The sequence below is a fragment of the Pteronotus mesoamericanus genome, unplaced genomic scaffold (genome assembly GCF_021234165.1).
Source record: "Pteronotus mesoamericanus isolate MK-2021 breed Mesoamerican mustached bat unplaced genomic scaffold, CSHL_Meso_final scaffold_232, whole genome shotgun sequence".
NCBI classification, from domain to species: Eukaryota; Metazoa; Chordata; class Mammalia; order Chiroptera; family Mormoopidae; genus Pteronotus; species Pteronotus mesoamericanus.
Genome location: NW_026555311.1, coordinates 9,069,403 through 9,091,158, shown reverse-complemented (window position 1 = coordinate 9,091,158; position 21,756 = coordinate 9,069,403). Strand labels below are relative to the sequence as shown.

General features: G+C 37.8%; 1 protein-coding gene across 3 annotated transcripts in view; it reads right to left on the bottom strand.

Moving 5' to 3' along the window:
* PPA2 (inorganic pyrophosphatase 2) overlaps window positions 1–21,756 on the bottom strand; it is an 88,967-nt gene that overhangs the window by 3,187 nt on the left and 64,024 nt on the right. For 2 of the 3 annotated variants that reach the window (XM_054591663.1, XM_054591664.1), the window contains one exon: window positions 295–416. The exons of the other annotated variant lie outside the window; for it this stretch is intronic. In XM_054591663.1, coding sequence (XP_054447638.1) covers window positions 295–416 — 122 coding nt within the window. The remainder of the gene's footprint in view (window positions 1–294; window positions 417–21,756) is intronic. 3 annotated transcript variants of the gene reach the window in all.

Below are 21,756 nucleotides of genomic sequence, written 5' to 3'. Positions count from 1 at the left end.
ATAAAGCATGTTTCATCCTCCTATCTTGTAAACATACCTTTGTAATTACTTAAAGCTCTTGTTTAGCAATCTGGACGCCTCAGAGACTACCTGAGGATGACAGAGCGCGAAGAGGCACACGGCCGTCGCCCTGCCCCATGTCACCTCCTACTCCAGGATCCATCCTGTATTGGGAGGCACCACCTGCATAAAGGTGGAAATCCCAGGCCACACATGTATGCAGCCTCTCACTGCAAATGAGCACACAGCCACATAGGAAATGAGTGTGAATTTGGGCAGGTGCCCACGCAGGACCTGAAAATAGGCCTGCAGCTGTCAAGGCAAAGAATTCCAGGGTCCTGAGGAACCAGAAGGTGGTCCACAATAAAGGGCCTGGGCTCCCGGCGAAGACACAACTTTTGTCCCTTGGTCTTGTCCTATGGGAAGAGACATGGCTGGATGAGGGCCAAAGCAGAATCCTCTAAAGAGTGGAGTCAAAGTAGGACCCTCTAGGTCTAAGGGCAGTACTGAATAAGAACAACTCAGCTGGAAAAAAACATTTAAATTTCGGCACTATTAAAATGTTCCCTATAATAGTTAATATGTCATCTAGGAATGTATTTTTGGCTGAGATTAGGAATTAAATTGGTGAACTCTGGTAAAGCAGATTGCCCTCCACTGGATGGGTGAGCCTGATCCAATCAACTAAAGGTCTGAATAGAACAAAAAGACAAGCCTCCCCAAACAAGAGAGAATTCTCCAGCAAAATACCTTTGGACTTTATCTGCACCATCAGTTCTTCTGGGCTTCAGGCCTGCTAGCCTAGGGTGCAGATTCTGGGCCAGCCAAGCCTCTACACTCTCTCTCCACACCCACACACCCACCCCCTCCTGCCTGTCTGGAGAGGCTTAATTAATGCATCCTCCCAAATCATACGTGATTTAAAGTTATTTTTCCTTCAGTTCTTTAACAAATGCTAATCAAGATGTCTGGTCAAGATGGAGGCGTTGGTAAACACATTTCACTTCCTTGTGCAAGCACAGAAAGAATTACAACTTGACCGCAGGCTGTCTGGAAGTCCAACAATGAAGGATTTAAACAAGCCATGTTCATCCAGATGGGCGGGAAGGGTGGAGACGAGGGGAAGGGTGGAGACGAGAAGACAGGTGGAGAGATGCGGAGGCAGCAGTGGGGAAACAGGCGGTCCCACATTCACATTTGGTGGATAAAAATCAGGAGGGATACCTTGGGAGCGATGTGATCCCAGCCTCAGGCCAGACTACACAGCCCAAGGTTCCAGTGCCGGGAAGATAAATCCCCATAACTTCTGGCTGTAAAAACCAGCGGGGGTCAGGGCGGTGGAAGAAACTGCCAGATTTTCAGGAGATTCTGCTTAAAGGGCCTGCACAGACTTAAAATATACATAGACTCACCCTCGCTGGGATTCAGCACCAGGCCAACAGCTGGAAGGGCCCCAGTTGCACAGGGAGAGTGCTGGGCAAACCCTCCCCCAATAAAGAACCATAAAGAGGTGAAACATGTTGCCTCATCCTGGCGACTATCTAAGGCTCTGTACCACACAATTTACAGATGTCTTTTAAACCACAGGCCATGCTACTGAGAGAGGGAGCCAAAGCAGCTGTATCTAATACACAGAAACAGACACAGGGAGGTTGCCAAATTGAGGAGACAAAGAAATATGGCCCAAATGAAAGAAGAGAACAAAGTCCCGGAAAAAGAACTAAACTAAATGGAGATAACCTATCAGACACAGAGTTCAAAACACTTATGATCAAAGAACTCATTGAGTATGGCCAAAAAATAAAAAAAACCCAGGAAGAAATGAAGGTTATACTAAGTGAAATAAAGAAAAATCTACAGGGAACCAACAGTGATGGGGATGAAGCCAGAATTCAAAGCAATGATTTGGAACATAAAAAAGAAGTAAGCATTCAATCAGAAAAGCAAGAAGAAAAAATAATTAAAAACAAAACAAGGATAGTATAATGTGCCTCTGGGACAGTTCCAAACATACCAACATCTGAATTATTGGGATGCCAGAAGGAGAAGAGGAAGAGTGAGAAATTGAAAACTTATTCGAAAAAAATAATGCAAGAAAACTTCCCTAATTTGGTGAAGGAAATAGGCATGCAAATCCAGGAAGCACAGAGAGTCTCAAACAAGTTGGACCCAAAGAGGACCACAACAAGATGCATCATAATTAAAATGCCAAAGGCTAAAGATAAAGAATGTTGAAAGCAGCAAGAGGAAAGCAGAGAGTTACCTACAAAGGAGTTCCCATAAGACTATCAGCTGATTTCTCAAAAGAAACTTTGCAGACAAGAAGGGACCGGCAAGAAGTTTAACGTGATGAAAAGCCAGAACCTATAACCTAGATTACTCTATCCAGCAAAGCTATCGTTTAGAATGAAAGGGCAGATAAAGTGCTCCCCAGACAAGGTAAAGTTACAGGAGTTCATCATCACCAACCCATGATTACATGAAATGTTAAAGGGACTTACTTAAGAAAAAGAACAAGATCAAGATTAAATGGACAAACAATCCATTTAAAAAATGGGCAAAGGACCTAAACAGACACTTCTCCAAGGAGGACATACAGAGGGCCCATAGACATATGAAAAATGCTCAACATCACTAGCCATCAGAGAGATGCCAATTAAAACCACAATGAGATATCACCTCACACTGGTCAGGAAGGCCATCATTAATAAATCAACACACAACAAGTGCTGGTGAGGATGTGGAGAAAAGGGACCCCTAGTCCACTGCTGTTGGGAATGCAGGCTGGTGCAGCCACTGTGGAAAACAATATGGAATTTCCTCAAAAAACTAAAAGTGGAACTACTTTTTGATTCAGTGATTCTGCTGCAGGGAATATACCCTAAGAATCCCAAATCAGCAATTCAAAAGAACTTATGCACCTCTATGTTCAAGCAACTCTATTTACAATAGCCAAGTGCTGGAAACAGCCTAAGTGCCCATCAGCAAATGAGTGAATCAAAAAGCTTTCGTATATTTGCACAATGGAATATTACCCAGCAGAAAGAAAGAAGGAACCCCTACCTTTCACGACAGCATGGATGGAAGTGGAGAGCATTATGCTAAGTAAAATAAGCCAAGTGGTGAAAGACAAATGCCATATGATCTCACCTATAAGAGGAATCTAATGAAAAAATAAACTAACGAACAAAATAGAATGGCAGGCATGGAAACAGAGAACAGACTGACAGCTGCAAGAGGGGAGGGGAGAGGGGGATAATGGTTGAAATACGGGGAAGGGACTAGTCAAAGAACATGTGTGAATGACCCACAGACATGGACAACAGCGCGGGAATTTACTGCGAGAAAGGGGATGGGATGGGCTGAAGAGGGCAAAGTGGGAAAAATTCGGGCAACTGTAATAGAATAGTAATAAAAGGCAATGGCTTAGAGCACAGTATTGGGTGTAATACATGTAAATACTTAAGACAGAAATCTTTCTCAAGCCACTTTATTTCAAAGAAATGATATGTAGATCATGTGTTTTTTGGTGAGGGAGGCAGGGAGTAATTAATAAAAACCTACATCGATAGTGCTCTGCAAAAAAAAAAAAAAAAAAAAAAAAGAACAAGATCAGAACTGTGAACACTAACACGGCAACAAATTCACAACTATCAACAACTGAATTTAGAACAAACAAACAAACAAAAACAAACTAAGCAAACAACCAGAACAAGAACAGAATGACAGAAATGAAGATCACATGGAGGGTTATCAGCGGGGAGGAGTGGGGAGAATGGGGGAAAAGGTACAGGGAATAAGAAGCATAAATGGTAGGTACAAAATAATTGGGGGGGGGGGTTGTTAAGAACAGCATAGGAAATGGAGAAGCCAAAAAGTTTATATGCATGACCCATGGACATGAACTAAGGGGGGAACTGCTGGAGGGAACTGGGGCACTGGGCAGAGGGGGGCAATGGGGGAAAATTGGGACAACTGTAATAGCATAATCAATAAAACATATTTAAAAAAAGAAAGAAATACTAATCAAATTTGCTTTGTTTTCTGTCATAGAAAAGGATGATATAACAATGTAAATAAAGAGCTCTGTACCAATTTTATGTGAAAGATCCTTGACATTTTCCAAGTACTTCCAAAAACAAGAAAAGTTCTATTTAGCTTCTTACACAAAGAAAATGCTTAATTATAGCTGGTTTTGATGATGGTAGAACTTAAATAAATCTGTGTGTGAAAGTAACACTACAACATAAAAATTATACTCACTGAGATTTGGGATTCAATGACTCAGGTTTTCTAAACAGACTATAAAAGAAAGTTACTTGCCTATTTTTTGAAATTGTTATGCTCTTTAAATTGTGCAGGACACAGACTACAAAGTTTGTTGGAAAGTTAGCTGTTTAGATTTCCCATTTAAAATCAGCAGCTGCTTCCTGCTGGAGCTGCCAAACGTTTCAGAGGATGAAAATGTATTGTATATAGAACAGAATAACTGAGCAGCTTCTCATTAACCCAAAACGTATTACAGAAAAGAAGTGATCAAGCTACTCTAGTTAAAATTTTTATCATTAAACTTTATTTAAAAAATAATTCCCAGGCCCGGCCAGGTAACTCAGTTGGTTAGAGCGTCGTAGCAATATGCCAAGGTTGTGGGCATGACCCCTGGTCCGTGCACATACAAGAATTAATCAATGAATGCATAAATAAGTAGAACAACAAATTGATGTCTGTCTCCACCCCCCCACCCCCGCCCTCACATTGGCTCTCTCTAAAATCAGTAACAAATTAAACTGTTTTAATTTTTTCATTCTGACAATGTATTTCTTGGTTGGTAGAATATATTCAGAATGTACAAAGCCTTATATAAAAGAAAAGTATCCCTGGTAAATTTAACACTCAGATAATAAACTATTAAAGTTTTGAGGTAACTTATTTTTTGTACTTTTTTTCCATACTGACATATACCAAAAGAGGAACCAGAAGTTATATTTAAAAACAATAACATGGGTTCATGATGCACATCAGCTATTGAACTATAATGACTTCCTGACTTTTAAACATAATAACAAACGTAACACTTGCTTAGAGAAACTGGAAGAACAAAGAAATGCACAAAGCAGCACTTAAAACTGCCTTAATCCCAACTCTCAATTTCAGTCAACAAGAGTCACTACTATTATATTTTCTTAGTTAGAAACAAACAAACAAAAAACCCATGATTTTCAGTTACTTCTATTTCTCAGTAGGGAAAAATGTGGGCATTCTCCACAAAGTAGTACTATTTTATACTGCATTCTAAATAATGTTATCGCCTCCCTTTTTCCCACTCCAAAAATACTTACCACAAAAACTCCTATCTTTAATTTCTCTCCAAAAAATCTAGTGTTTTCAGTACCAAAGTATCCCTCTTTCTCTAATTAATCAAAGGAAGCTTACTCTGGCCTCAGTCCCTATACAAGCACAACCTGTATTTTAAATTAATACAAAGTATTAATACAACTGCTCTGTACTTAGTGTATCTCCTTCAAATAACCCCACTAGCCTCCTACAAGCATTTTCTTAGTTATCGGTGAACAAAATGCAAAAGTATTTTAAGGTCATGTGAGTTTAATCTACTTCTTCAAGAATGTATATATTTGGCCAGTAGCTAACCCAATGATTGATTTTCTTTTTTCTTTTTGTTTTCGCCCATCTTTGAGCCCTAATGCACAGTGATGCTTTTAAGAGGCAAAAAGCGAAAGGAGGAGGGAAACTGAAGTCCTATAAAATCAGATCCTGATTTATCAAGACATTAAAATTGTTTATAATTGTCATAAAATATTGTTCATGCTCAGTTACAAATAAAACACATCTGTATGACATAAATATCATAGTGTGACATCAATGGAAAATTACATCCACAGAACGGTTCTGCCCTAAAGGGAAACAGCCCTCTTTGATGGAGATGTAGCTTTGATTGGTGTGAGTACCCGCAGAGGAAGAGCCTATTGCCAGGCACTCCAAGGGGTCCAGTAACCCTGGTGATAAAAGGGTGTTTCAGCCAGGCTGACTTCAGAGCTTAGTTTTGAGTTGACTTGATTTCAATAACCAGAAGCCAAGAATTGTCATCGCTTTCTGGGATATGCAAGAAACCCGTTACTGTCATGTCACCAATAGCTTTCACTAGAGATAAAGTATACACGCAAAGGAAAACTGTTTGAGAAGCATGCTGCTAAAATTCCTATCCAATAACTATAATGAACTGTAACACCTTTCTTCTGGTCATCACTTTCTGAATTTGAAACTTTTTTTTTTTTTAACACTGATTAGTTGGTATTTCCCTACTAGAGCACAGAACCCCTAAGCATGCATATCCAAGCTAGCTGCTTTATTGATTCATCTTTGTTGTAGGCTTCTTGCATGCCCTCAAACAGGGACCCAGCCCACAACCCAGGCATCTGCCCTGATGGGGAATTGAACTGGCGACCTTTTGGTTCGCAGGCTCATGCTCAATCCACTGAGCCGTACCCGCCAGGGCTTTGGTGTGAATTTTTAAAAGTGCTATTGTTCTTTAATGGTAACAATACCTCAGACTCATGAGAGGCTTATTTTGATGGCTTCACCTAAAGTCCTTCACATGCATTCATCTTTGAGTCCCCATATGAACACCTATGTGCATTTATGCGATTACTGGTCCAGTTTAAGGACAAATTAGATGGCCACACTACTTACTGATAGTAACTGCCACTCTATGCCTTGGCCTCCTGAATGCAATGCTCTTCAAACTTCAGCTCAGAAGTCCTAACATCAAATATAAAATGACCCTCCAGAACTCAAGATTATACTACACATCTTATTACTGAAAAAATAAGATCTTCCAAATGTAGTCAGAATTACACATCTTTAATTCAGATTGAAATTTCCTCCTTGCTCACTATGCATTTGTGCACCATCACCACTGTCATCTCCTGGCTCTGGCTACTCCATGTGTGGCAGGGATGCTTTCAGAAGAGATCTGGCCAAGAGAAGGCAAGAACAAAGCCAGACGGAGGCTGCTGAGAGCTCTCCAGGAAGCATTCTATTTTTCCAGCCGTAGGTGTCTTTACCCTCTTGGAACGTATTCTATGACTAATGTAAGCTACAGGTTCATGGTGTCATGGGACCAGATCCCTGCAGCTGAGTAGGAGTGTGGTAATTTCCCCTTGGCCTGGCCCCAGATTCTAAGATTTTTAAATGACTGAGGCTACCGGGTTGTGCAGGGTCAGAGGCAGGTCTGGGAAGTCCTTTAGCATTGAATGTGATTCTCTTTCTTGGTCTTATGTGCACTGAGTTTTGTGTGTGGAACCTCATCAAATTTTATATATATGTTTTGTAAATTGACTAGTCACTAAATATTAGAGAACCTTACAAATTTCCTAATTCAAACTTTCCCCAACTTCCCATGATGCTTAGAGGTTTTCTAATTCCACAGAGGGCAGCATACGAGGAAAGTGCTTCAACAGTAGCATGTGGGAGAATTTTGAGGAAAAAATTCCCAGATGGGAAAAGTGGTTAAGAATTAAAATAAGTTATGCTGTAGAAACTAATATATTCTCTTTCTCCCTCCCCTTCTTCCTGTTTAGTTTCTGAAAATAGGACTCATTCTCATAGAGTAATTTAGATTAGGTTGACTTTTTCACTATCCAACAATGGAATGGGCCATGATGGAGTGACAGCCTCATTGCTGAAGTTTTCAAGACGAGGCTGGAACTGCCAGGGTTTCTCTCTGTGGTCAATTTAACTCAACAACACAAACAACAGTAGTGACAATAAACCCCAGCATTTACTGAATACCTTGAAGCTAGTCTACATTTTACCTGGATATTTCATTCAATTCTCCACAACAGCCCTAATAAGAAAGATATTATTATTTTTAGTTCCATTTTATAAATAAAAAAACCAAACCATAAATGAGTTAAATAATGTTTTAAATTAAGAAAAAAAGAGCTGGGGTTTGGCCCGAAAGCCTGACTCCAGAACAAACCCTTTTATTCCTTCCAATAAAGGGCTAACACTGAAACGAAATAAACTGCACGTAAGTTTTGATATATACACACTTGTGAAAAAATTATCAAGATATATAAAGATAATAAACATTTTCAGAAGCTTCCTAAGTCCCTGTAAAAATGGTAGTAAATCCCTCCTTCCTGGCTCTCCCACAAACCCTCCAACCAATGATCTGTTTTGTGTCAGTATACATAAGCATTTGCATAACCTAAAATTTTCTATAGCATATGGTATGATACAATATGTTTATCTTTTTTCCACTCAACATAATTAAAAAAAAAATTTGGCCATGGGTAGCATGTACGAAATTCATTTCTTTCTTTTTTTGGTGAGTAGCATTCCCTTGTATGAATATACCACTATTTGTTCATCCATTCACCTCTTGATGGACAGTTCTTGTCTATTACAAATAAAGCTGCTATAAACATTTGTGTACAAGCCACTGAATGGACATACACCTCCATTTCTCTTGTGTAAATATCTAAGAGTGGAATGGCTGGATATGATAGGGATATGTTTCCCTTTCAAGAAAATGTCAAATTGTTTTCCCAAGTGGCTGTACCATTTTGCATTCCAACCAGCAGGGTACAGGAGTACCAGTTCCTCCACATTCTTGCCAACAGTTTATGTGGCCAATCTTCTTCACATTTTTAGCTACATTTAGAAGTGTGTATAGGTATGTCATTGTGGCTTTCAATTTGCATTTCCCAAATGACTAGTAAATTTGAGCTTCATTTCATGTGTTTCCAGTATATTTTCTTTGGCAAAGTGACCATTTAAATATTATGCATATTGGGGGTTGGGGCAGGGTTGATTTATTTATTTTTATTCAATTGTGAGACTTTTAAAAATATATTCTGGATATAGCTCACTTTATTAGGTATATGACTTTCAAATATTTTTTGCAGTATGTGGCTTCCTAGTAGGTTTTATTCATTTATTCATTTATTTATGTAAATAAGCCTTAAAAAATATTTCATTTATTTATTTGTAGAGAGGGGTTAGAGAGGGAGAAAGAGAGGGAGAGGATGTGAGAGAGAGACATTGATCAGTTGCCTTCGGCACCCCCCTAACTGGGGACCTGGCCCACAGCCCAGGCATATGCCCTGACTGGGAATCAAACTGGTGACCTTTAGGTTCACAGGTCAGTGCTCAGTCCACTGAGCCACACCAGCCAGGGCTAGTTTCTTAAAAGTATATTTTTACAGAACAGAAATTTTTAATTTTATTGATGTCCAATTTATCATTCTGAAAAACAGATTTTGCTTTTAATAACATATCTAAGGAATCCTGCCTACCTAACCCAATAGGCTTGTAGTTTTATGTTTTAAACTTTGGTCTAAGAAACACTTTAGATAATTATAATACATAATGTAAGATGTGAAAGAAAGTGTTTTTTCCTGTATGGAATAACCAATTGTTCAAGTACTATTTGTTAAACAGATTATAATTTCAAACATCAGTTGTTTATATATATGTAGGTCTATTTATGGATTTTGTTTCATTGACCTCTTGTTTAGTTTTATACCATTATTACACTCTCTTGGTTACTGCAGTTTTATAAACTATGTTGAAATCGGGAATGGTTACTATTCCAACTTTGTTTTCTACAAAGTTGTTTAAATATTGTAGGACCTTAGCATTTACATATATCAGTTTGTTAATTTCTACAAAAAAAATGCATTAGAATTTGATTATATTGCATTGAATCGATACAATCAACTTGAGGAGAACTGACATAACAAAACTGAGTCTTCCAACCCATGAGCATAACACATCTTCCAATTTATTTAGTTCTCTGATTTCTGTTGGCAATATTTTATTGTTCTCAGGGCACAGGTTCTTTGTGTATTTTTCCAGATTTATCCGTGTTTCATACTTCTGATGCCATTATAAATAATTATTTATTTTAATTTCCAATTGTTTGCTGTTAGTATATAAAAATACATTAGTTGTATATTGATCTTGTATCCTGCAAGCTTGCTAACAACACTTACTCTAGTTGCTTTTAGGCAGATTTTATTGGATATTCTACACAGACATTCATGCTGTCTCTTTTCACAATCTGGATGCCTTTTCCTTCTTTTTAATGCTTTATTGTACTGGCTAGAACTTTTAACAAAAATGCTGAATAAAACTAGTAGGAGCCAACTAGGCTTAGAGTTGTGTTTATGGAAAGGTTTTGAAGTACAAGTTTAACTTGTGTATGGCTATTTTTTTTTAGTGAGCTTTGGCAGTTTGTGTGTTTCAAGGAATGTGTCCATTTGATCTGAGTTGTCAAATTTATTGGTATTAAGTTTTCCACAATATCTACCAATTCTCCTAATATCTGTAGAATTAGCAGTGATGCTGTTTATTTCATTCCTGACACTGAAGATTCATCTTCTTTCTTTTCTTTCCTGATCTTTCTGAATAAAGATTTATCAATTTTACTGGCCTTCGCAAAGAACTAGCTTTTGGTTTCATTAATTTTCTCTATTGGTTTTCTGGGTATACAAATTTTTAGAATTATGAAATACTTTAAATATACAGAAAATGCTGAGACTATTAATAGCACATACCCACTACCTAGATTTTTAAAAATTAACATTGTTATTTCAGAAACTTTACAACTACAATCTCTTTTTCTAGCTACTCATCAAGATTAAAATCTTATTTCCATTTCTTGTCAGAAGTAACTTCTCCTGACCATTATGCAAACACTAGTGTTTACTGCTATTTGTTTCTGAAGTGTGAACACCATATCTCTTTGTATTCATTAGAAATATATGGTACTATTGCTTTGGGTGTTTTAAAATTTACAAATATGATGGAGAATCATGCAGTTCTACTTCACGTACTTTACTTATGTCATCGTATTCCACTGTATAATATACTACAGTGTACTTGTCCAGCTTTTTTTTAATTGATATATATTTATTTGGTTTCCAATTTTCCCATGTCTCATCATATAAATACACGTATTAAAAACTCTACAGAATCTAGAAGGGTAATTTTTTAGTGGGTCCTAAGTGTCTTCATCTTTACTAGAAACTACTTAACTGGTCTTCAAAGTAGTTGTACCAATTTATGCTGGCATCAAATATATCAGCAAGTATGAGAGGTCTCCTTTTGACCCTTAGTATGTCTGACTTCTAAATGTATGCCAAGTGATAACCATGAAATTGTGTCTTATAGATTGATCTCATTGACTACTAATGAGACAGAGCAAATGTTCACATGTTCACAGGCCATTTAAGTATTCTCTCTGGCGAGTTGTCCATTCATACTGTTTGCCCATTTCTTCTCCTACTGGGTTACCTTTTCCTTGTAGATTTGAATAAACTTTTAATCATAAGTTTTATTGTTTATATGCAAATATCTTCTCCTAATCAAAACAGCTTATTTCTTAACTTACTCTAAGGTATCTTTAGTAGCTGACAGCTTTTTAAAAAACTTTAAATTTACCAGTCTTTCCTAGGTTATTCCTGGCCCTTTACTATTCTGTAAACTTTAAACTTTAGGATCATCTTGTCAAGTTCAGTGAAAACTCTACTGAGATTCTGACTAAAAACAGATTGACTTCATTAATTAATATGGGAGTAATCGACACCATATTTAAGTATCCTTTTAAACTGTTTTAAGTCTATTGTGTTTTCTATTTATTCTTGACTTAATACTGGTTTACTTATATTAAACAAAATTGTTAATTCATCTATATTTAGAAATGCATTGCCAAAAACAAAATCATACTATATCCCTCTGATTGTGTGCATAATTATGTTTTCATTTGAATACTTGATTTTTTATTTCTGCCTTCTCTATTTCATCATTCTACCTCTAATACGTTTATTACCTGTCTTAAAAAAGAAACCTAGCTTTTCTTTTAATTGATCCTTGCCATTATTTCTTTGTTTTCTATTTCATCAAATATTTGCTCCACTCTTTGTAATTTTCTTTTTTATAATGTAAAAAGATAGGGGAAAAAACCCTGTTGTGTTTATTGTTTAGCCTCTGTATTTTCTTTATTTCTGTTGTGTACATTTAATTTCTCTCAAAAACTATTTTTGCTGCATTACACAAATTTTGACATACAGTGACTTAATTGTCATTCAATTTAAATACTTTATAACTTGTTATAATTCATTTTTTGATGCATGACTTACTTAGAAGTGTTTTTAGTTTCCACACACACAGATTTGGATTTTTTTTCTTCTAATATTTTCATAACTGATTAGTAACTTTATAATATTACCAATGTGGTCTATATGACGACAACTCTGACTTTTTTTTTTGCAACTCTCTTTGTGGCTTAACATGTACTCAATTTTTGGATGTGTCCATGTGTACCAGAATAAATCTACGTATTCTCTAATTATATCTGTCTATTAGGTTAGCTAATAGATTTTGTTTCAATCTTACCAACACACTTCAAAATAACATTTACATACAGTAAAGGATCCTAAAAGTAGTATCTTAAACCCCACTAGTCAAATCAATTGTCATTTCAATATCGCTAATATTAAACCTGAAAGGTAAATCCCATGTGTATGTACACACACACACTCTCAAGTGTGCATAGATAAACACATATCCTTTTTTCCCTATAAATGCTCTGCATCTTGCTCTCTGAAATAAAGCTCCAATTTTAGTCACATAGCCCTAACAAATTGAGAAAGAGTCCCATATTTTTTGCCTATAAACTTAGGTAAAGGTTAAGAAAATAACCCAATACCCACAAAATGTAATTGGGTGGTCCTGTGGTTGAACCATTACAGTTATTCCTGTGGACAGTGGCCAAGTGCTGCAGCCCAGGCACCCAGAGTAACCAGGCAGTGCAGTCCCCTGCTTCTTCGGGATCCCTAGTGTGTTGAGGTCTATGTAGCAAACTTTTTGACACCGCCATGCATTTCATGATTGTACATAAATTTAAGCATCTATACTCATAAACAAAATCCAAAAAGCCAAGGGAGAAGATGGCAGCAAAGTAGGTGGGAGCTGAGCCCACTGTTCATGCACCCACCTTGGACACTTAGCCCATCTTCCAAAAAACAAAGTGAGCAGCCAACAGAATCTTAGCTGTTATGAAATTTGGAAGCCAAAGTGTGCAGAGGTTGCTTCAAAATGGGTGGTAAGGAGATTTTATAGGCAGATGGGGGAAGTCCCCGGGCTTGGTGCCAGAAACCACAGCTGCTGCAGGGACAGAGGAGAGCTGGGTCAGTGATAGAAGCCTAGCGGCTCCCTCTACTCCCAGGGTGGGGAAGTCCCAGGCCCACACCAGAAGACATTTGAACATGGTAAGCAGTGTTTGGGGGGGCGGGGGCGGCAAAACAGGTAGCAAGCACACACACTGTTGGGGCCAGGGAATCCTGACAGCACCTATATCTGGGAGAAGAGGGGGGCTGCGATGGGTCATGGCCCACATAGAGCCTGGACTTGCCAGAGAATTGGAGTGTATGGAAAGCTGGGCAGTGGCTTGGAGCAGCAGAGGTGGCCAAAGAGACTTTTCTCAAATGGGAACTGAGGTGCACTGGGCAGTGACCTCCGGCATGCAGCTGCATGATCAACAAGGAGGGGTTGTGGGCATGATCTGCTCCCACTCAGTGCCCCTCAAGGATTCATCAAAGGGGCGCAAAGCAAGGTGGCTTACTGGCACCAGCCCAGCACAACTGCGGAGAGTAGAGAGTGCGGGGTGCACAGTGCTCTGCGGGTGTGGGTTAGAAACTAGGCACCTGTGATTATTGTAGCCCAGACTGAGTCCCTCTCCTAGCGAAACCAGCCAAAAGGGAAAACAGAGCCCAACCCTCCACTGTGTGCAGGAACAAGGAAGACCTGCAAAACCAGCTGAGCAGGCTTAACAAGCTGGAGGCTTCCTCCCTGCCTCCCCCCACCCCCCAAGTAAGACAGTAAGACCTGGAGCTAAGAGAAAACCAGACACAGATCCAGAAAGAAGTCAGAAGGCGAACACCAATGGCTGAGATAAATTTCACCTTGCTCTTCATCAGAACTTGCATGTATTTATCTTTTTGGGGTTTTTTTTTTGTGTTTTTCCCTTTCATAGTGCATTTCAGTTTTTCTTCTTTCACCTCACTTGTATTCCAAATAACTCACTACTCTTGGTCTTTTACTTTTTATTCAGAATATATATATAAATATATATATAAAAAATATATATATATAATAAAATATGTTATTTTTATTCCAAATCCCACACAGCACCCTCCCCTGGCCTTAACCTATTTTGCCAACTTCCTGATCTTTCTTACTGTTGTTGTAAACTTTATTTTCACTCATACTACTCCATGTTCCTATCCCTTACACTATTTCTCCTCCATCCTTGCATAAGTGATCTAATTTAAGTCAGCTCACATCCTTTGTCCCCTCTTATTAGAGTTTTATTTCTTTTCCACCTTTATAAACAGTGGCTAGTTGGGTGAAATACCATGGTTACTGCTGTACTTCCTCAAAGGAGCTCCTATTTGTTGACTATTTGTACTTTAAATTCTATAGAATACTCTCCCCCTGTCTTACTCCATTTCACCTTGCCCCCGCCCCTGATCAGTTGAGTGAAGAATTTTATTTAATTTTTCCCCCTCTCTCTTCCTGGGCTTTACTCCTTACTCTTATTATTTTGCTTCCTCCATCATCTCAAAATCATTTTTCTTTACAGTAGACATCTCATATTCACTTTTTGCTTCTGTTCAATATTCTTACTCCCCTTCCACCTTTATTAAACTTCATTCAGCTGTTGTTGTTCTTGACCCTGCTGTGGTTTTTCTGCAATTTTGATTCCGCTGGCCTAATGCCTTTTCAATTTTGCTTCAAACCTCATAGTATACTCTTCCCTTTTCTTACCCCATTGCTCCTGTCACCCTTTTGTGTTTTACATTTTGTTCTCTCCTTTTCTTTGCCTCGGTTCTATACCTACTCTTATCACAATCCTCCTCCCTCTTCCCATTCAATAACATTTTCCCTTCTTTTAATCATCTCATATTCCCTTTGTCATAGCTTATAATATCTATAATCTGTCTTCACCTTTATTAATCTTTGCTCAATTGCAGTTGATATTGCTGATGTGCTGGTGGGAGGGTTCTTTTTGCTGGTGTGGGTTTGGTTGTCTGGTAATACGCTTTCTTAACCAACACCTGTACAATGGTGTACAAGACCAGGTGGGAGTTGTGACGACCAGTAAGCCCACTGGAGGGAAGAACCTACCTGCAAAGAAGCCACCATCAAGTGAAACCCAAGTACAATAAGAGAGCCCACACAAACGGAATGAAGGGCAACCCTAGAGCACCCAGGCAAGGAGATGAAAGAGACTGCACCACTGAGTCCCAGAGAACTCCTACTACAGAAGTTCATCCCACAAAAAGAGGCAGGCAAAGCAGAGTCCCCTGAGATAGAGAAACAAACAAAAAGAGTCACCTAAAATGGGGATACAAAGAACCCCCAATTGAAAGGAATGGAAGAATCCCCAGTAAAAGAGCTAAATGAAACTGAGGCAAGTAATCTATCAGACATAGAATTCAAAAACAAAGGTTATAAGGATGCTCAAGGAGCTCAGTGACAACTACAAGGAAACGAGTGGGAACTACAACAGCATGAAAAATGAAATAGGAACTATAAACAAGAACCAAGAAGAAATGAAGACTACAATATCTGAAATAAAAAATATACTAGAAGGAGTTACAAGCAGGCTGGATGAAGCAGAGGACTGAATTAGTGAGCTGGAAGACAAAGTAGAAAGAAATACCCAGGCCCAGCAGCAGCATGAAAAAAGACTCAAAAAGTATGAGGATAGCTTAAGGGAACTTCAGAACAACATGAAACATAAGAGCATTTGAATCATGGGAATACTTAGAAGGAGGAGAAAAGGAGCAAGGGATAGAAAATCTGCTTGAAAAAATAATGACATAAAACTTCCCTAACTTGGAGAGGGGAAAAGCCATGCAAGTCCAGGCAGCACAGAGGGTCCCAATCAGGATAAACCCAAAGAGGCCCACTCCAAGACACATCACCATTAAAATGCCAAATTGTATTTTATTTTTTAAAATTTTATTTCTTTTTAGAGAGAGGGAAAGGGACCTGGCCAACAACCTGGGCATGTGCCCAGACTGGGAATCAAACCAGCAACTTTTTGGTTCACATGCTGGTGCTCAATCCACTGAGCCACACCAGCCAGGGCCAAAATGCCAAACTTTAAAGACAAAGAGAGAATCTTATAAGCAGCAAGGGAGAAACAGTAACATAGAAGGGAACTCCGATAAGGCTAGCAACTGACTTCTCAACAGAAACACTACAAGCCAGAGGGAATGGCAAGAAATATTCCAAGTCATGAAAACCAAAGGCCTGCAACCAAGACTGCTCTACCCAGCAAGGCTGTCATTTAAAAAGGAAGGTGAAATAAGGAGTTTCCCAGACAAAAGAAGGTTAAAAGAATACAACAAATCAGTGTTGTAAGACATGCTAAAGGGATTGCTTTAAGAAGATGAAGGTATAGAGTGAGAGAGAGAGAGAAACACAGGTACAAAAGGAAAAACTGCAATGAATAGGTAACTTTTCAGTAGTAATATTAAATGTAAATGGATTAAGGATCCAATGAAAGGACATATGGTAGCTAAATGGATAAGAAAACATGACCCACACTTATGCTGCCTACAAGAGACCCACCTGAGAATAAAAGACCTATACAGACTGAAAGTGAAGGGCGGGAAAAAAATATTTTAAGCAAATGGACAGAAAAAAAGATGGGGTAGCAATATTTTTATCAGACATAATAGATTTCAAAACAAATGCTATAAAAAGAGACAAAGAAGGCCATTTCATAATTCTAAAGGGAGAATACATCAGGAAGCTATAAACATTGTAAACATATAAGCACCCAACACAGGAGCAACCAAAAACATGAGGAAAATCTTCGAGGAATTCAAGAAAGCTATAGACAGCAAAAACACTTACAGTAGAGCATTTTAACACCCCGCTGTCTACAATGGATAGGTCCTCCAAACAAAGAATCAACAAGGACATTGTGGCACTGAACTACATGCTAGATCAAATGTGCTTAACTAACATATACAGGATCTTTCACCCCAAAGAAGCAAAATATACGTTCTTTTCAAAGGCACATGGAACATTTCCAAAAATAGATCACAGGACAGTATACAAAACAAGCCTCAAAAATTGAAGATAACTGAAATGATATCAAGCATTTTCTCAGATCACAATGGCTTCAAACTAGAAACCAACCTCAAGGAAAAAACTCAAAACAGTCCAACTCATGGAGAGTGAATAAAACGATATGAAACAATGAATGGGTAAACAGTAAGATCAAGTAAGAAATCAAAAAGTTTCTGGAAACAAATGAAAATGAACACACAACAACACAAAACCTATGGGACATAGTGAAGGCAGTCCTGAGAGGGAAGTTCATAGCAATACAGGCCTACCTAAAGAAGATACAAAAATCCCAAATAAAGAACCTAACCCTACATCTACAAAAACTAGAGAAACAACAACTAACAACACTCTGAGTGAGTAGAAGGAAGAAAATAATCAAGACCAGAGCAGGATTAAATGACATAGAGACTAAAAGTACAATCCAAAGGATCAATGAATCCAGGAGCTGGTTCTTTGAAAAGATAAACAAAAGTGACAAGCCTTTAACCAGACTCATCAATAAAAAAGAGAGAGGACCCAAATAAATAAAATAAAAAACAAAAGAGGTGAAATTACAATCGATACCACAGAAATACAAAGGATTGTAAGAAATTACTATGAACAATTATATGCCAAAATATTTGAAAATGTATGTGAAATAGACAAATTTCTAGAAACAAATAATCCTCCAAAACTGAGTCAGTAAGAAACAGAAAGTCTGCAGAGACCAATATCAGCTACTGAAATTGAAGCAATACTCAAAAAACTCCCAGCACACAAAAGACCTGGGCCAGAAGAATTCATGAAACATTTTACCAAACATTTAGAGAAGAGCTAACCCCGATTCTTCTCAATTATTCCAAAAAATCCAAGAAGCGGGAAGGCTCCCAAACTCTTTTTCTGAGGTCAGTATTATTGTAATTCCAAAACCAGATAAGGACACAGCAAAGAAAGAAAACTACAGGCCAATACCGCTGATGAAAATAGATGCTAAAGTCCTCAACAATATATTAGCAAATCAGTTCCAGCAATACATTAAAAAGATCATACACCAAGATCAAGTAGAACTCGTCCCAGGGATACAAGGACGGTACAATATATGCAAATCAATAAATTGTTACAGAGCACATAAACAATACAAAAGACAAAAACCACACAATCATATCAATAGATACTGAAAAAGCATTTGATAAAAGTACACATCAATTTATAATAAAAACACTCAGCAAAGTGGGAATAGAGGGAGCATACCGCAACATAATAAAGACCGTATACAAGAAACTTACAGTCAATATCATACTCGGGCATAAACTAAAAGCATTCCCATTAATATCAGGCACAAGACAAGGGTGTTCACTTTCACCACTTTTATTCAACACAGTATTGAAGTCTTAGTCACAGCAATCAGACAAGAAAAAGAAATAAAAGGCATCCAAGTGGAAAGGAGAAAGTGAAGCTGTCACTGTTTAAAGAAGGCTATCTGATAGCATACATAGAAAACCCTACAGACTCCACCAAAAAACTACTCAACCTAGTAAGTGAATCTGGCAAAATGGCGGGATACAAAGTCAACATTCAGACATTGAAGGCATTTTTCTACACCAACAATGAAATATGAGAAACAGAAATTAGGAAAAAAATTCCTTTTACTATAGCAACAAAAAAAATAAAGTACCTAGTTATGAATAAACCTTACCAGGTAGACAAAAGACCTGTACTCAGAAAACTACAGAACACTGGAGAGAGAAATCAAAGAAGACACAAATAAATGGAAGCATATACCATGTTCATGGATGGAAAGATCTAACATCATCAAAATGTCCGTACTACCAAAAGCAATTTATAGATTCAGTGCAATCCCTATTAAAATACCAATGATATATTTCGCGGATATAGAACAAATATTTCAAAAATTTATATGGAACCATAAATGACCCTGAATAGCCTCAGCAATTTTGAGAAAGAAAAACAAAGTAGGAGGATCACAGTACCTTATATCAAATTATACTATAAGGTCACTGTAATCAAAGCAGTCTGGAGCTGGCATAAAAACAGACACATAGAACAATGGAACAGAATAGAGAGCCCAGAAATAAATAAACCCATGTCTCTATGGTCAATTAATATTGGACAAGGTGGGGCAGGAGCATAAAATGGAGTAAAAATAGCTTCTCTTACACCATACACCAAAATAAACTCAAGATGAATGAAAGACTTAAATATAAGCTGTGACACCATAAAAACCCTGGAGGAAAACGCTAGCAAGAAAATTTCAGATATCCCATGCAGCAATATTTTCACCAATATATCCCCTTGGGCAAGGGATATAAAGGAAAGAATAAACAAGTGGGACTTCATCAAACTGAAAAGCTTCTGCATGGCTAAAGAAAACATCATCGAAATGGAAAGGGAATCAATAGTATGGGAAAACATATTTGCCAATGATACCTCAGACAAGGGTTTGATCTCCAAAATATATAAAGATCTCACAGGACTCCACATCAGGAAGACAAGCAAAACAATTAAAAAATGGGCAAAGGACCGGAACAGACGCTTCTCCACAGAGGACATAATGAAGGCCCATAGACACATGAAAAAAATGCTCGACATCACTAGCCATTAGAGAGATGCAAATTAAAACCACAATCAGCTACCACTTCAAACCAGTCAGAATGGCCATCATAAACAAATCAACAAACAACAAGTGCTAGAGAGGCTGTGGAGAAAAGGGAACCCTAGTCCACTGTTGGTGGGAATGCAGACTGGTGCAGCCATGTAGGAAACAGTGTGGGATTTCCTCAAAAAACTAATGATAGAGCTGCCTTTCGATCCAGCAATCCCACTGCTGGGCTTATACACTGAGAATCCCGAAACACCAATTCAAAAAAACCTATGCACCCCAATGTTCATAGCCGTACAATTTACAATAATAGCCAAGTGTCAGAAATAGCCTAGGTGCATATCAGTAAATGCGTAAATCAAAAAACTATGGTTCATTTACACAATGGAATACTACACAGCAGAAAAGAAGAAGGAACTCCACCCCTCACGACAGCATGGATGGAACTGGAGAGCATTATGCTCAGTGAAATAAGCCAGGCGGTGAAAGACAAATACCCTATGATCACACCTATAAATAGAACCTAATCAACAAAATGAATGAGCAAAAGAGAACCAAAGACTTGGAATAAAAAACAAGTTGACAGTTACCAGAGGGAAGGGGAGAGGGAGACAACAGGGGAAAAAGGGGAAGGGGCAAGCAACGGAACAGGAAGGGCTCACGGGCACGGACAGTGGGCGTGCTTGCCTGCGGGAGTGTGGGTGACGGGGCAGGGCGGGCAGTGGGGGAAACCGGTGCGACAGCCGTAACTGAACGATAAATTAAAAAAATGTTAAAAATAAAATCACACACAAAAAAGAGATTTGGATGTTAACATTTTTAAAATGAGCTTAGTATCAAGTCACAAGCTCATGAAAATGGTTTATGGAATGCACCAAATCTAAAAAGTCCCATTATGGACATTATCGTAATTAGCATTAAAGAACTTAACAATCTAAAATGTGCTAAAACCTTGAATTTTTCATCTACATATTACTTAATTTTATAATGAAAAGTATCCTTTTTCTTACATTTTATATATATATGTGTATGTAACTTTTTTCTAAGAACGGTTTCAAAATGTTTATTTTTAATTGAAATTACTGAGGTGACATTGGTTAATAAAATCAGAAAAAGAAAACCATTTTGATCATTTCAATTCTCCTTATCTTTTTCAGATATACTATCCTTCTTATGCTCTCTACCCTAAGCACAACAAATTATTTCTGTAGATATTTCCTATTTTGTTTCTAAAATGTCTCCAAATAATACTCATCAGGCTCTTGGCATTTACTTTTTTTCTTCATTATAATGAAAATATTCTTCCTAATCGACCTGTACATACTGTTGGGTGACTACTTAAAATTTTTTGGTCTCAGAGTGCTGCACTTAATTTTGTTTTGATCAAGATGTGTTCAGCAATATATACCTCCTGCAACAATTCTGTTACTCGCTCAAAATTTTCATTCATTTCTTTCCTTTACGTATCTTTAAAGTATCTGTTCACCAAAGCAGTTACTTTATCTGCAAAACTCTCACCTAATCAATTTATCATGAGTATTCTGTCACTATATGTCTAGGCAGTGAAAAGTTCTATTACTGTCTGGTCTTGTTTTAACCATACTTTAGACTCATTTAACATGTATACATCTGTCTCAAGGTGATACTACTTGTTGATTAACTTGTTAGAATAAATTAACTCATTCTGAGCCTATGAATAAAACCTGGGGTTATAATTTGTTTCCATACAAGCCCAGGGCTGATGTGGTCTGAATATGATCAAGTCTGATGGATGGCTTCAACGTCTTAAGTTTATTCTGAGTCAGCAAAAAACAACCCGGCAGTGCTCGGACACCAGTGTGTTGCTCAGTGTACAGCAAAACAGACAGATCTGGGAACATACACTTAGATAATTCTGATTCAAATATCTCAATGTGGCTTAAAGAGATAAAAGGCCAAGTCAAAATGCTTTGATTATAAAGAATTTCATTATTATAAGC